The sequence below is a fragment of the Cryptomeria japonica genome, chromosome 11 (assembly GCF_030272615.1).
Source record: "Cryptomeria japonica chromosome 11, Sugi_1.0, whole genome shotgun sequence".
NCBI lineage: Eukaryota > Viridiplantae > Streptophyta > Pinopsida > Cupressales > Cupressaceae > Cryptomeria > Cryptomeria japonica.
Genome location: NC_081415.1, coordinates 715,888,996 through 715,901,168, shown reverse-complemented (window position 1 = coordinate 715,901,168; position 12,173 = coordinate 715,888,996). Strand labels below are relative to the sequence as shown.

The window sequence follows — 12,173 nt, the reverse complement described above, 5'->3', positions numbered from 1 at the left end:
AGTTGCAAAGATTTTTATTTCTGATATTGAATAACTTGTTTTGCTTCAACTTATTTTTTTTCTTTGGCAGTCTATCCATTGCAAGTGGAAGTTGGTGAGCTGAAAGGGAAGTTGAAAGAAGTGCTGGCAGACTATGATTCTCTTTGTAAACGGATCAGCGCAGAGGGACCAGATGTGCTAAAAGCCAGTGTTATTCCATTTTCCCCCAATGAGCTACAACGTAGCAGTTCCCTTGGGTGCACCCCTGTACAGAAAGCGCCATAATTATTGCCCTCAAGGACTTGTAATCAAAGGACCTCAAGTTATTTGTGCCTCAAATGTAAGAAATTCCCACCTCTGTTTGTTATCTTTGCTTCCTTTGTAACAATTGCGTAGAGGTTGATAAAATCAACAGACAGGGGGGACAAATTTCCATGCGCATGGCTATTGCTTTCAGAAAATAGTGAATGCATTTTTCTCATTTATAAATTTTGGGCAGCCTTTTTGTTTTGTCATTTGTTCTTATTCTTCCCGTTCTATTGGGTGCAGTTTGTGGATGTAAAATTGCAAATTCCGATAGGCAAGTGTTGACTCTCATATCTTGCCATATTTTCTTCACGCAAATATGGAAGGGCTGCAAAGTGCAGGTTGGATTATGAAAATGCTTATTTACATCAGAGTCCATGGAGACTCTAGGATTGGGGTACAAGTTTTGCGGGCAAATTTTTTTTTTTTTTTTAGCAAAAAATTGGGATAGCATGGGGGATGACTATTAAAATACTATATAAATATATTAATATTTGGCAAATTAATTAAAAATACAAAAGAAGTTAAGTAATTTATTTATTATTTATGTAAATAATATGAGAAAGGGAAGATGCAATTTATATAAAGTTGTATGACATTTTGCATCACAGGCAACAAACCTTAATATGTGTTAACCGCTATGTTGAGTGGAAGGAAATTTATCATTATTATGAAAGTAATTGGTAAAAAACTTGATTTATTATTATTTATAGAAGCTGAAGCTTATAAAGAATTAAAGAATTACACAACGAGAAAGTTTCTAAAAAGAAATTGTTGAAAGATCGGAAACACGATCTTACCTAAATAATTACATAAAATACATTATTGACCATTAATAAAATATACATTAAAGTATTATTCTAATACTCTCCCTTAATGGTCAATTGGTCAACAACACCAAGCTGCCCCTTGAATTTAGCAAACTTATCTGGGCTGAGAGACTTGGTGAAGATGTTTGCAGTTTGATCCGCAGTTGGAACATACTGCAACTGAACTGAGCCGTCTTCAACAAGCTTTCTGATGAAGTGACAGTGAGTTCCATGTGCTTGGTTCTTTCATGGAAGATGGGATTCTTGACAAGTTTGAGCACTCCCTAATTATCACAGAACAAGGGAGTCGGACCTGCTTGAGATATCTGCATATCCGCAAGCATTCGAAGAAGCCATACTGCCTCACATGCTGCCTTAACTGCTCCTCGATATTCTGTGATACTTGACCTTATAGACCCATTTGCAGCTAATGGGCTTCTTCCCTAGAGGAAGATCAGAGAGAACCCAGGTATTGTTCTTCAAAAGGCTCTGGTATTCTGTGTCCATTGCCTGTTCCCACTCTGGAATCCCTTTTGCCTCTATATAGGTGTGAGGCTCATAAATAGTATGAATGTTGGCCATGAGAGCAAAGTTAATTGTATTTTGCTGCTTGCCCTTATTTCTAGAAGATCTACCCTCAATGAGCTCATCAGGACAAAGATCATTGATGGTCTTAATCCACCACTTAGGCCGGAGAGTAGAAGTGCCAACATCAGATGAACGGGGAAGAACTGGAACTGGAGGTGGAAGAGGATCTGGAACAAGTGGAAGATTAGCATCATTCAGAGGAAATTCAGGTAGTGCATCATCAAATACAAAATCTGCATCATCCCTCCCATCAGGTGAACTAAATGGAAGACGAACACCTAAATCAGAAGCCTTCAAAGGTTGATTCTCAAAATTCTGCTCAGACAAGGAAAGCTGAAATGGTCCTCAATTTTCATCAAAGACAACATTGCGGCTGAAGATAAGATGATATGTGTCTACATCAATCAGTCGGTAGGCCTTATGGTTGTCATTGTATCCTGTAAACATAAGCTTTCGGCTCTTGGAATCCAATTTAGACTGCTTAGCATCTGGAATCCATACATATGCTAAAGAGCCAAAAACTATCAAATGGTTGATCCTGGGTTTGCAACCAGTCTATGCTTCCTCGGGAGTCTTCCCCTTAACAACATGAGTGGGAGACCTATTAAGGAGATAGACTGTAGTAAACACTGCTTCTGCCCAATATTTCTTAGGAACATTTCTGTGTTCCAACATAGACCTAGCCATTTCTGTAATGGTGTGGTTGCGACGTTCTACAATGTCGTTTTGCTGACGAGTGTAGGGTGTGGTTAATTGACGTTTTATGCCATGTGTATCACAGAAAGTGGAGAAAGCAGTAGAACAAAACTCCCCCCCCCATTATCAGACCTAAGAGTAATAATAGAACAACTAGACTCTTTTTCTACTAAGGCCTTAAATTTCTAAAATACATGAAACACATCTGATTTCTGTCTAAGAAAGTACACCCACATCTTACGATTGTAATCATCAACAAAAAGTAAGAATAATTGTACCCAGTAACAGAAGGAGTATTCATTGGATCACATACATCAGTGTGGACCAATTGTAATACCTTAGATGCTCGCCATGAGTCACCATCCTTGAATGATGTCTTCTGCTGCTTCCCAACCTGACAAGCTTCACAAACTTGCTGATTTTGAGTTTGAATTTCAGGTAGGCCATGTACTATATCTTCCCGAACAAGTTGAGCAAGGTAGTATATGTTCAGGCAACCATATCGTTGATGCCATAGACAGGTGATAGAGGAGGATTTTGCTGCGAAGGCATGCTCACCTGTATCCACAAGTCTGTAAAGACCATGATCCTCAATACCAACAACAACAATATTACGTGTCGTACGATCAACAATCAAACACTTATGTGCACTGAAGATGACATCAAGCCAAGGAGAATGCTGCATAATTGTTGGAAAATGTGTCTCAAATCTTACTAGCTAGAACCTCTTGAAGAAGCAAATCGGTGAGACCCTTGGAAAGTCTTACTGATGAGCAGTATTATCTTTCAACTGTACCAGGCGATTGGATCGGTGAGACTCTGGTCGATTAGTGAAGTGCTCTTGGAAGTTCTGTTCGTGATCATATCAGTCTAACTCTGGCTGATGAGTCACTGTGAACAGTCATCGAAGTAGCTCGAGGTGTCGGTAGGTTCTTCATTGACAGAGCGTCTCTGATCAATGGATTAATTTCGGGGTGAGTCTTGCCGTTACGAAATAGTGTTGGGGTGACTTTAGTCTATAATATGACTTGAAGAATGTCTTTTCGATTGTATAGTTCTTGCCGATGGACTTGGTAATGTTACTCGTCGGTGAGACTCTTGCCAATGAGTTCGTTTGATTTGCTATTGACTTGTTGGTCGTCGGGGTGACTTGTGACTTCGATCAGACATTTGCCGATGGTTGTTCTCTTGCCGATAAGGCTGATAGTGAGATCGGTATGTCTCTTGCTGATGCTTGTGGTCTCAGTGTTACTTGAAGGACACCGAGGAGACTTGGGCTATTGGTTTGAGTTCTCAGATGTTCATTGATAATGTTTCTCTTGCCGATGAGTGTTTGAAGCCCAGAGGTGTTCAAATGGGTCAGCGGTCAAAAGTTTACCTCGTGGACGGTTTAAAGAGTTGAGCATTTGTATTTGAATATCTAGCGACTCGTGAGCTGGACGAATGTGGGATAATGTAATCCCATGAACACAGAGTGGTCGATGGTTAGACTTCTCGACAGTTTAACATACAGTTGATCCTGTGAACATAATGTGATCGATGGTTGAACAAAATGTGTATTGTGATATAGTTACGGTTTGCATGATGTTTGTTTTTGTTGTTGTTCTGTAGATCGAATGACTGTATAGTTCTGTCTTGTGAGTTTGGTCTGAAAGTTTGAGAACGAATACCTGAGAAGGAAGAATCAGAAACTTTATTGTAATGTATGGCTTACTCTGAATAAAGTGATTTTTCTTTGTTGGATTTTTCTCCCGTAAGGGTTTTCCCATGTAAATCTAGTGTCTCATCTCTGTTATAATTGTGTGTTTATTCTGTTAATCCATTAGTGCACATCTTGATAATTTATGGTTTGAATTTAAGACACATTTGCTTAATTCCCCTCTGAATTGATGTTAGGAGAGCGATTTCTGCACTGAGCTTTCCTTACAATAATCTGACTCATCGAGAGAAGGTTCAGTTCCTTGCTTGGAACATCGTATACATTGAGGAATATGAGATTCCTCCCACAAGACTGTATCTGAACGTTGCCCTTGCCGACAACGGTATACTCTTCACCTCTTCCAAAAATAACTGAATTAGTATAGGGAGAGAATTCTGTAAACCAATCATGCCTGTGAGTGAAATGTCGAGAAGCACCAAAATCTATATACTAAGCAAAAGATTTCACATGGTTTGCAGGTCTTTTAGCCATGAAGGCGTAAAAGACAGACTCTCTTTGCTCTGTGTGCTCAACGACATTGGCTTTAGGCTGAGCGCCCCTCGCTTCTGCTGTTCGGAAGCTATCCGATTATGACAATCCTTGATCATATGGCCATATTTATGACAATAGTTGCACTGAACCTTTTTCTTCTTCGAACCATTCAGAGACTGACTGGAGCCCTTCTACTGAGATGACCGAGAGGATTGAGCTTTGCCTTTATCCTTGTGAAAGGATTTGGCTGCAAAGGTTTGTTTTGAGGAGGACAAAGTGGCATCACTACCAAACTGTTGTTTCCAACGGTCCTGCTGTAGAAGTTTGGTGCTTAACCCTGGAAATTTTAGATCAACATTCGTAGACGTAATGTTGAGAGTCTCTATGAAGTGCTCGTAGGATTTAGGTAGACTCTTCAGGGTTATGATTACCATATCCTCTTCGTGAGATGCTTCTGTAAGGACATGCATTCATCCATCATGATGGAGAACTGGTTCTTTTGGAAGAATGCTTGGCTTTTGTTGAATGTCTCATGCAACTCCTTCAAATGCTTCCAAATTTTTGAGGCTGATTTGCTAGAAGGAATCTGAGGTAACTGGTCATCTGTGACAGAGAGCTTAAGGAACATTACGACTTCCCGATTGTGATCATCAAATTTGTCCTGATCTGATCCGGTTGCAGTAGGACGAGATTCTTTGTCCAAAACAAGATCATCAAGGCGACGGTATTCGAAAATTGTCAGCATGCGTTGCTTCCAGGTGTTATAATTTTTGCCGTTAAATCTCTAACTACCTTCCAACATCAAGTTGGTCAATGACACCATCTTGCACGTTTCCCAATGCACAAAAAATGAAAATCAAAGAAGAGGCGATAGCACAGAATTTGAAACATGAATCCCAATGCAGAAAACAAAGACAGATGTAGGTAGAAACTTCAAAAAAGATGAAGTACGACTGACACGAAGTTTGAGAAAAATTTCCAATTGACCCAGAAAAATTTGACAACCTAGAAAAGAGAATAAAAAACCCAGAAGGAATCTGGTGTCCGATTCTCGAAAGCAACAATGAACTGAGGGTTTCCGTCAAAACCCTAGCCACAGGTCAAAAAATGACAAAAAAACTGCAGAACACCATCGCAAAGAATGTGAAACATGGGAGAAATAATCCATTTGCGTCATAGGTCATGGAATGCACAAAAAAATACTGAAATCCACAAACCATCTCAGGCCGTCATGATTTTCAATGCAACCAAAGAAAAACGACCACACGTTGCGATTTTAAAATGGTGCAGAGAGATGGGCAGGAGGTCGTGAAAATAATCAGTCGTGTGTAGACGAGAGGGACATAAACCGCACAAAAATGAAGTCGTGCGAAGGGAAAACCGTCGAGCGCGAAAAAAACTGCGCAAAGCCATCGTGTGCAGAGAAGAAGGCCGGTTGCGCGATGCAGACACGCGCATAAGAGATTCCAATGCCAAACAAATCCCGTCAAGAGGTCCTCGTCGTGCAAGTTGCAGAAAGAAGATTGCGTGCAGAGAAAGAGGAGTTGCGGGAAAAAAAACGCGAAAAATATTTCACGTTTTGCAGGCACAAACAAAGGAAAAATTCCGCTCGGGATAAAACGTTTTTAGAAATCTTAAAAAAATTCCTTTCAAATTTTTTATTGAAAGCAAAATCACTGAAATTTTATAAAATTCCGTCTCTGATACCATATTACAAAAGTAATTGGTAAAAAACTTGATTTATTATTCTTTACAGAAACTGAAGCTTATAAAGAATTAAAGACTTCCACAACGAGCAAGTTTCTAAAAAGAAACTGCTAAAAGATCGAAAACACGATCTTACCTAAATAATTACATAAAATACATTATTGTTCATTAATAAAATAGACACTTAAGTATTATTCTAATAATCATTGACCAAGGCTCCATTGGTAGATTTTGTAGGACCATTACAGTTTGATGTTTCTATGTTAGTTATGCTGTAAACAGTTTGCGAAAATCTACTGTTACCACGGTTGCTGTTTCAAAGTTGATACAACCTAGAAAAAAATGTATTACCGTTGTTTTCTCAAATGAATAAGAGAAGATATACCGATGCCAACCAAATTTTGAATGGATGATTACATTATATTAGGCAGGGGATTGACATGTTCTCAAGTAGGGGATTCACTAGAGAATAGAATTTGACAAAAAGTCCACAACAAGTTTGCATTGCTGATGAAGATGCGTAAAATCCTAGCATCTTCACTAAGGTGATTATATTTACTTTCTTCAACATTTGATTGTTACCGTATTAGCATCAGTGAAAATACTTTATTGGCGATTTGTTACCAATTGGTGAATATTTTCATTTTGAGATCTTGAAATTGGTGAACTGTAGGCATTTCATGTTGATTTGTTCAACCAAGTTTGATAATTTTTCTATATCTAACATACCTTTGTTTGGACATATAAGGGAAGAGCACCAGTAACTATCATAGCTAACTTCCGCACCCACAGATCCTAAACGATATATCAAATTTTGATTTTTTTTTTTGGTTGCCTTCGTATGCGACTTAACTTCTTAAACCTATTGATCTGGCTTGTGGGTAGTAACGATCCGATCTCTATGGGTCGTTATGTGTCGAAAGGTCAAAAAGTGGTCATTTCAAAGTGTCGACCGATACTTGACCTCTTTTGCGCCAATACCCGCACACCAAAACACCAATATCCATTTATAAAATACCTAAAAACTAATATATTTTTCACCTTTTTATAAAAAATAATTAACCTAAAAAAATTATGACATGCGTATAATTAAAAAAAATGATAAATGTAAAAAAGTTTAAAATGGGTGGTCAAAAAACATGTTGACCACCCATAACCCCCTTCCCGCGGAGGTATGGTGGCCCCACGTGGCACGAACTCCCGCTATCTTTTTTGCCCTAAAAACTTAGGGAAATAAATTGTTTCCCTAGCATTTGCACTTGCAACTTAGGGAAATAAACTATTTCCGTCGACGGCCTCCTCCGCAACCTCGGCCTCCTCTGCAACCTCCATCGGCGGCCTCCTCCGTAACCTCGGCCTTCTGCGGCCTCCTCCGCAACCTCGGCCTCCTCTGCAACCTTCGTCGACGGGCTCCTCTGCAACCTCGGCCTTCCCTGCAACCTCCATCGGCGGCCTCCTCTGCAACCTCGGCTCCCAGGTAACGATAACTCGTCCATATTGCATATTGGATGTCCAATGACGGTTTTGCTCCTTCGCAGCTGCATTATGCTTTGTCTATTGATGATTTCTTCGTTTACTTCGAAACCCCTTCATTATTTTTCATTTCATTTTTTGGTTGCGCTGTTAAATGGTGTTTCTCTGTTTATAATGCTGAAATCATTACAGTTAATGCAAAAAAAATTGATTATTGTTCATAATAGTTTGAAACCCCTTCATTATTTATCATTTCCTTTTATGGGTGCGCTGTTAAATGGTGTCTCTCTGTTTATAATGCCAAAATCATTACATTGAATGCGAAAAAGTTTGATTATTGTTCGAAACCCCTTCATTATTTATCATTTCCTTTTATGGGTGCGCTGTTAAATGGTGTCTCTTTGTTTATAATGCCGAAATCATTACAGTGAATGTGAAAAAAATTGATTATTGTTTATAATTGTTCGAAACCCCTTCATTATTTATCATTTCCTTTTATGGGTGCGTTGTTAAATGGTGTCTCTCTGTTTATAATGTCGAAATCATTACAGTGAATGCGGAAAAAATTGATTATTGTTCATAATAGTTTGAAACCCCTTCATTATTTATCGTTTCCTTTTATGGGTGGACTGTTAAATGGTGTCTCTCTGTTTATAATGCCGAAATCATTATAGTGACTGCGAAAATAACTGATTGTTGTTCATAATAGTTCGAAACCCCTTCATTATTTATCGTTTCCTTTTATGGGTGGGCTGTTAAATGGCGTCTCTCTGTTTATAATGCTGAAATCATTACAGTGACTGCGAAAATAATTGATTGTTGTTTATAATTGTTCGAAACCCCTTCATTTTTTTTTCATTTCTTTTTATGGGTGCGTTGTTAAATGATGTCTTTGTTTATAATGCAGAAATCAGTATAGTGAATGCGAAAATAATTGATTATAGTTCAGAATTGTTCGAAATCCCTTCATTATTTATCATTTCCTTGTATGGGTGCGTTTTTAAATGGTGTGTCTCTGTTTATAATGCCGAAATCATTCCAGTGCATGCAAAAATAATTGATTATTGTTCATAATTGTTTGAAACCCCTTCATTATTTATCATTTCTTTTTATGGGTGCGATGTTAAATGGCGTGTCTCTGTTTATAATGCCGAAATCATTACAGTGAATGTGAAAATAATTGACTATTGTTCATAATTGTTTGAAACCCCTTCATTATTTATCATTTCCTTTTATGGCTGCATTGTTAAATGCTGTCTCTCTGTTTATAATACCGAAATCATTACAGTGAATGTGAAAATAATTGACTATTGTTCATAATTGTTTGAAACCCCTTCATTATTTATCATTTCTTTTTATGGCTGCATTGTTAAACACTGTCTCTCTGTTTATAATGCCGAAATAATTACAGTGAATGCGAAAATAATTGATTATTGTTCATAATTGTTCGAAACCCCTTCATTATTTATCATTTTCTTTTATGACTGCGTTGTTAAATGTTGTCTCTCTGTTTATACTGTCGAAATCATTACAGTGAATGCGGAAAAAAATGGACTATTGTTCATAATTGTTCAAAACCCCTTTATTATTTAGCATTACATACACACACACGTGTGTGTGTGTGTGTGTGTGTGTGTGTGTGTGTGTGTGTGTGTGTGTGTGTGTGTGCTGTTAAATGGTTAATGGGTGTGCTGTTAAATGATCTCTCTGTTTATAATGCCGAAATCATTACAGTGTATGCAAAAAAAAATTGATTATTGTTCATAATTATTCGAAACCCCTTCATTATTTATCATTTCATTTTATGGGTGCGCTGTTAAATGGTGTCTCTCTGATTTATAATACCAAAATCATTACAAAGAATGCAAAAAAGATTGATTATTTTTCATAATTATTCGAAACCCCTTCATTATTTATCATTACATATATACAAATATACATATATACATATACACACACGTGTGTGTGTGTGTGTACACGTGGCACGAACTCCCGCTATCCTTTTGGCCCTAACAACTTAGGGAAATGAAGATTTTTTGTAGCATTTTCATTGTTTGCTCTGTCTTCAATTTTTTAATATACTCACTGTAAATAATATTGTCAGGCATACCATGTAGTACTTCCATTAAATTTCATATGAGAAATACAATAACATCATTCAACCATTTACTCATTTTGTTTTCAGCTATATGGTTATTGTCTATATTATCATGCATACAGAAATAGAGACACAATACCATTTTATTTTGTTCAAAGATGTTCAATGATGAGTTACAAAAATATATTTGTTTTTCATCATTTATCTCAATGGCATTGAGAGTTTCATTTCAATGATATCTCTCTGTATATATATTTATACAGTAGCATTTTTTGTTGTTGTTGAAAGATGTTCAATGATGTAATTGTTCACTATCTAGTAGAATATCAACAATATCCAATTTTCAATCACATTGCAGTTCGCTGTTTCGTGCTTCTAGTTTCTCTCCTTGTTATATAATGTTTCAAGTTTTGTACCTATATATATATATATATATATATATGCACACACACACACAACACAGTTACATACTTATAACTCCTGCATGGCTTTTTTGAGTTATCTAGCTATATGGTTAATGTTATATAATGTTTCAAGTTTTGTACCTATGTCTGTGTGTGTGTATATATATATACACACATCATAGTTACATACTTACAACTCCTGCATGGCTTTTTTGAGTTCTCTGCCTATATGGTTATTGTCTATATTATCATGCATACACAAATAGAGACACAATAACATTTTATTTTGTTGAAAGATGTTCAATGATGAGTTACAAAAATAGATTTGTTTTTCATCATTTCTCTCAATGGCATTGAGGGTTTCATTTCAATGATCTGTCTCTATTTATATATTTATACGGTACCATTTATTATTTGAAAATCATGTTGAATGATGAAATTGTTCACTATCTAGTAGAACATCAGCAATATCCAGTTTTCAATCACATCATAGTTACATATTTTACTCCTGCATCTCATGCTTTTAAGTTGTCTCCTTGTTATATACAGTTTCACGTTCTCTGCCTATAGAGTTATTGTCCATATATATGTATGCATACATATATATACACACATATACATGTGTACATGTATGTACATATACATGTATATGTATACATGAAGAAACACACAATAGCATAATATATTTTATAACGATGGTTGATGCGAGTTCTTTGGCTTTATGGTTATTGTCTATATATATTTTTATATGTATATGGACAATAACCATATAGCCACAGAATTTGCTGTAATCAAAAACAATTTCCTTATTCAAGGGCTGTCATTCAGATTGGTACACATTGAATAACTAAATTCCTTTTACAGTCAATGTTAAATGTTATAAATCTTTCAATTTAAATTATACTATTTTCAGTAAACCAACATTTCTTTCAATATAGTCACTGTAAATAATATTAACAGCCATGTTGGATGTCCAATGATAGTTTATGCTCCTTCGTAGCTGCATTATGCTTTGTATATTGACGATTTCTTTGTATGCGGTTTACAGTTTCATTTCAATGCTCTCTTACAACTTAGTGTGCCTATATGTTTGTCATCCACACACACACACACATATATGGTTATTGTCCATACACACATACACACACATATACGTGTGTGTGTGTAGAATAAAACTGAACAATTCGAAGCAATGGAGGTCTGCATATTCAATATGATATGAACGAATGTTTCCCACAAAAATTCAAATTTGAAAATTGGTAGCTACCACAATTGAATGCATTGTACATTCAAATTATATTATAAGACAAAATTTTCCATATCACTTTGATTACAATCCAATTCATTGCATATTTCTGAGTTCTGCAAATTCCCTTTGCACATTTCTTAGGTAACTATTTCTTTGCAATATGTATGTATATGTGCAATTCTATGTACATGTGCATATGTATGTACTTATGCATTCAATAATGTATGGATGATTTGTTGTTACAACGTTACGCTACCCTCAAATATTGCTGTTTTTTGCAGGTGTGCTAGAGCATCGAGGGAAGAACCATACTTGTGGAAGATCATCATATCAATGTAAATGTGTTTATTAACACACTTCAATTTTTTGGAGATTATGCCTTTAATGCTTACATTTTATATTAATTTGTGTAGATATCTTAGGTAGTTATGCATTTCTTATTAAATGTGTTTCTTAACACACCTTAGTTTGTTTTGCATTTTGTTGTGATTGTTATGGCATGCAATGATCTAGGACTCACTATGTCAATGTGACAACAAGAAGCACGCCTCTCAGGTAAAGTCCATATGACTTTACTTTGGCAATGATCTAGTAGACAATGCAATTTGTGAATTGTTTATGTTTCAATTTCTAAATTGTTTGTATTTCAATTTGTTTAAATTTCTCACTTAGT

The 12,173-nt window shown here is 36.3% G+C and overlaps 1 protein-coding gene across 3 annotated transcripts in view; it reads left to right on the top strand.

Moving 5' to 3' along the window:
* Positions 1–11,844, top strand: part of LOC131061308 (uncharacterized) — a 35,584-nt gene extending 23,740 nt beyond the window's left edge. Inside the window, exons 6-7 of one of the 3 annotated variants that reach the window (XR_009110527.2) lie at positions 71–319; positions 11,782–11,844. Coding sequence is in view for 1 of the 3 variants with exons in the window: in XM_057994921.2 (XP_057850904.2) it covers positions 71–264 (194 nt within the window). In the remaining 2 variants the exon portion in view is untranslated. Of the gene's footprint in view, positions 1–70; positions 490–528; positions 826–11,781 lie in introns of those variants that run through there. The other 2 variants (XR_009110526.2, XM_057994921.2) reach the window with 2 other exon arrangements.
* The last annotated feature ends 329 nt before the right edge of the window (positions 11,845–12,173 follow it).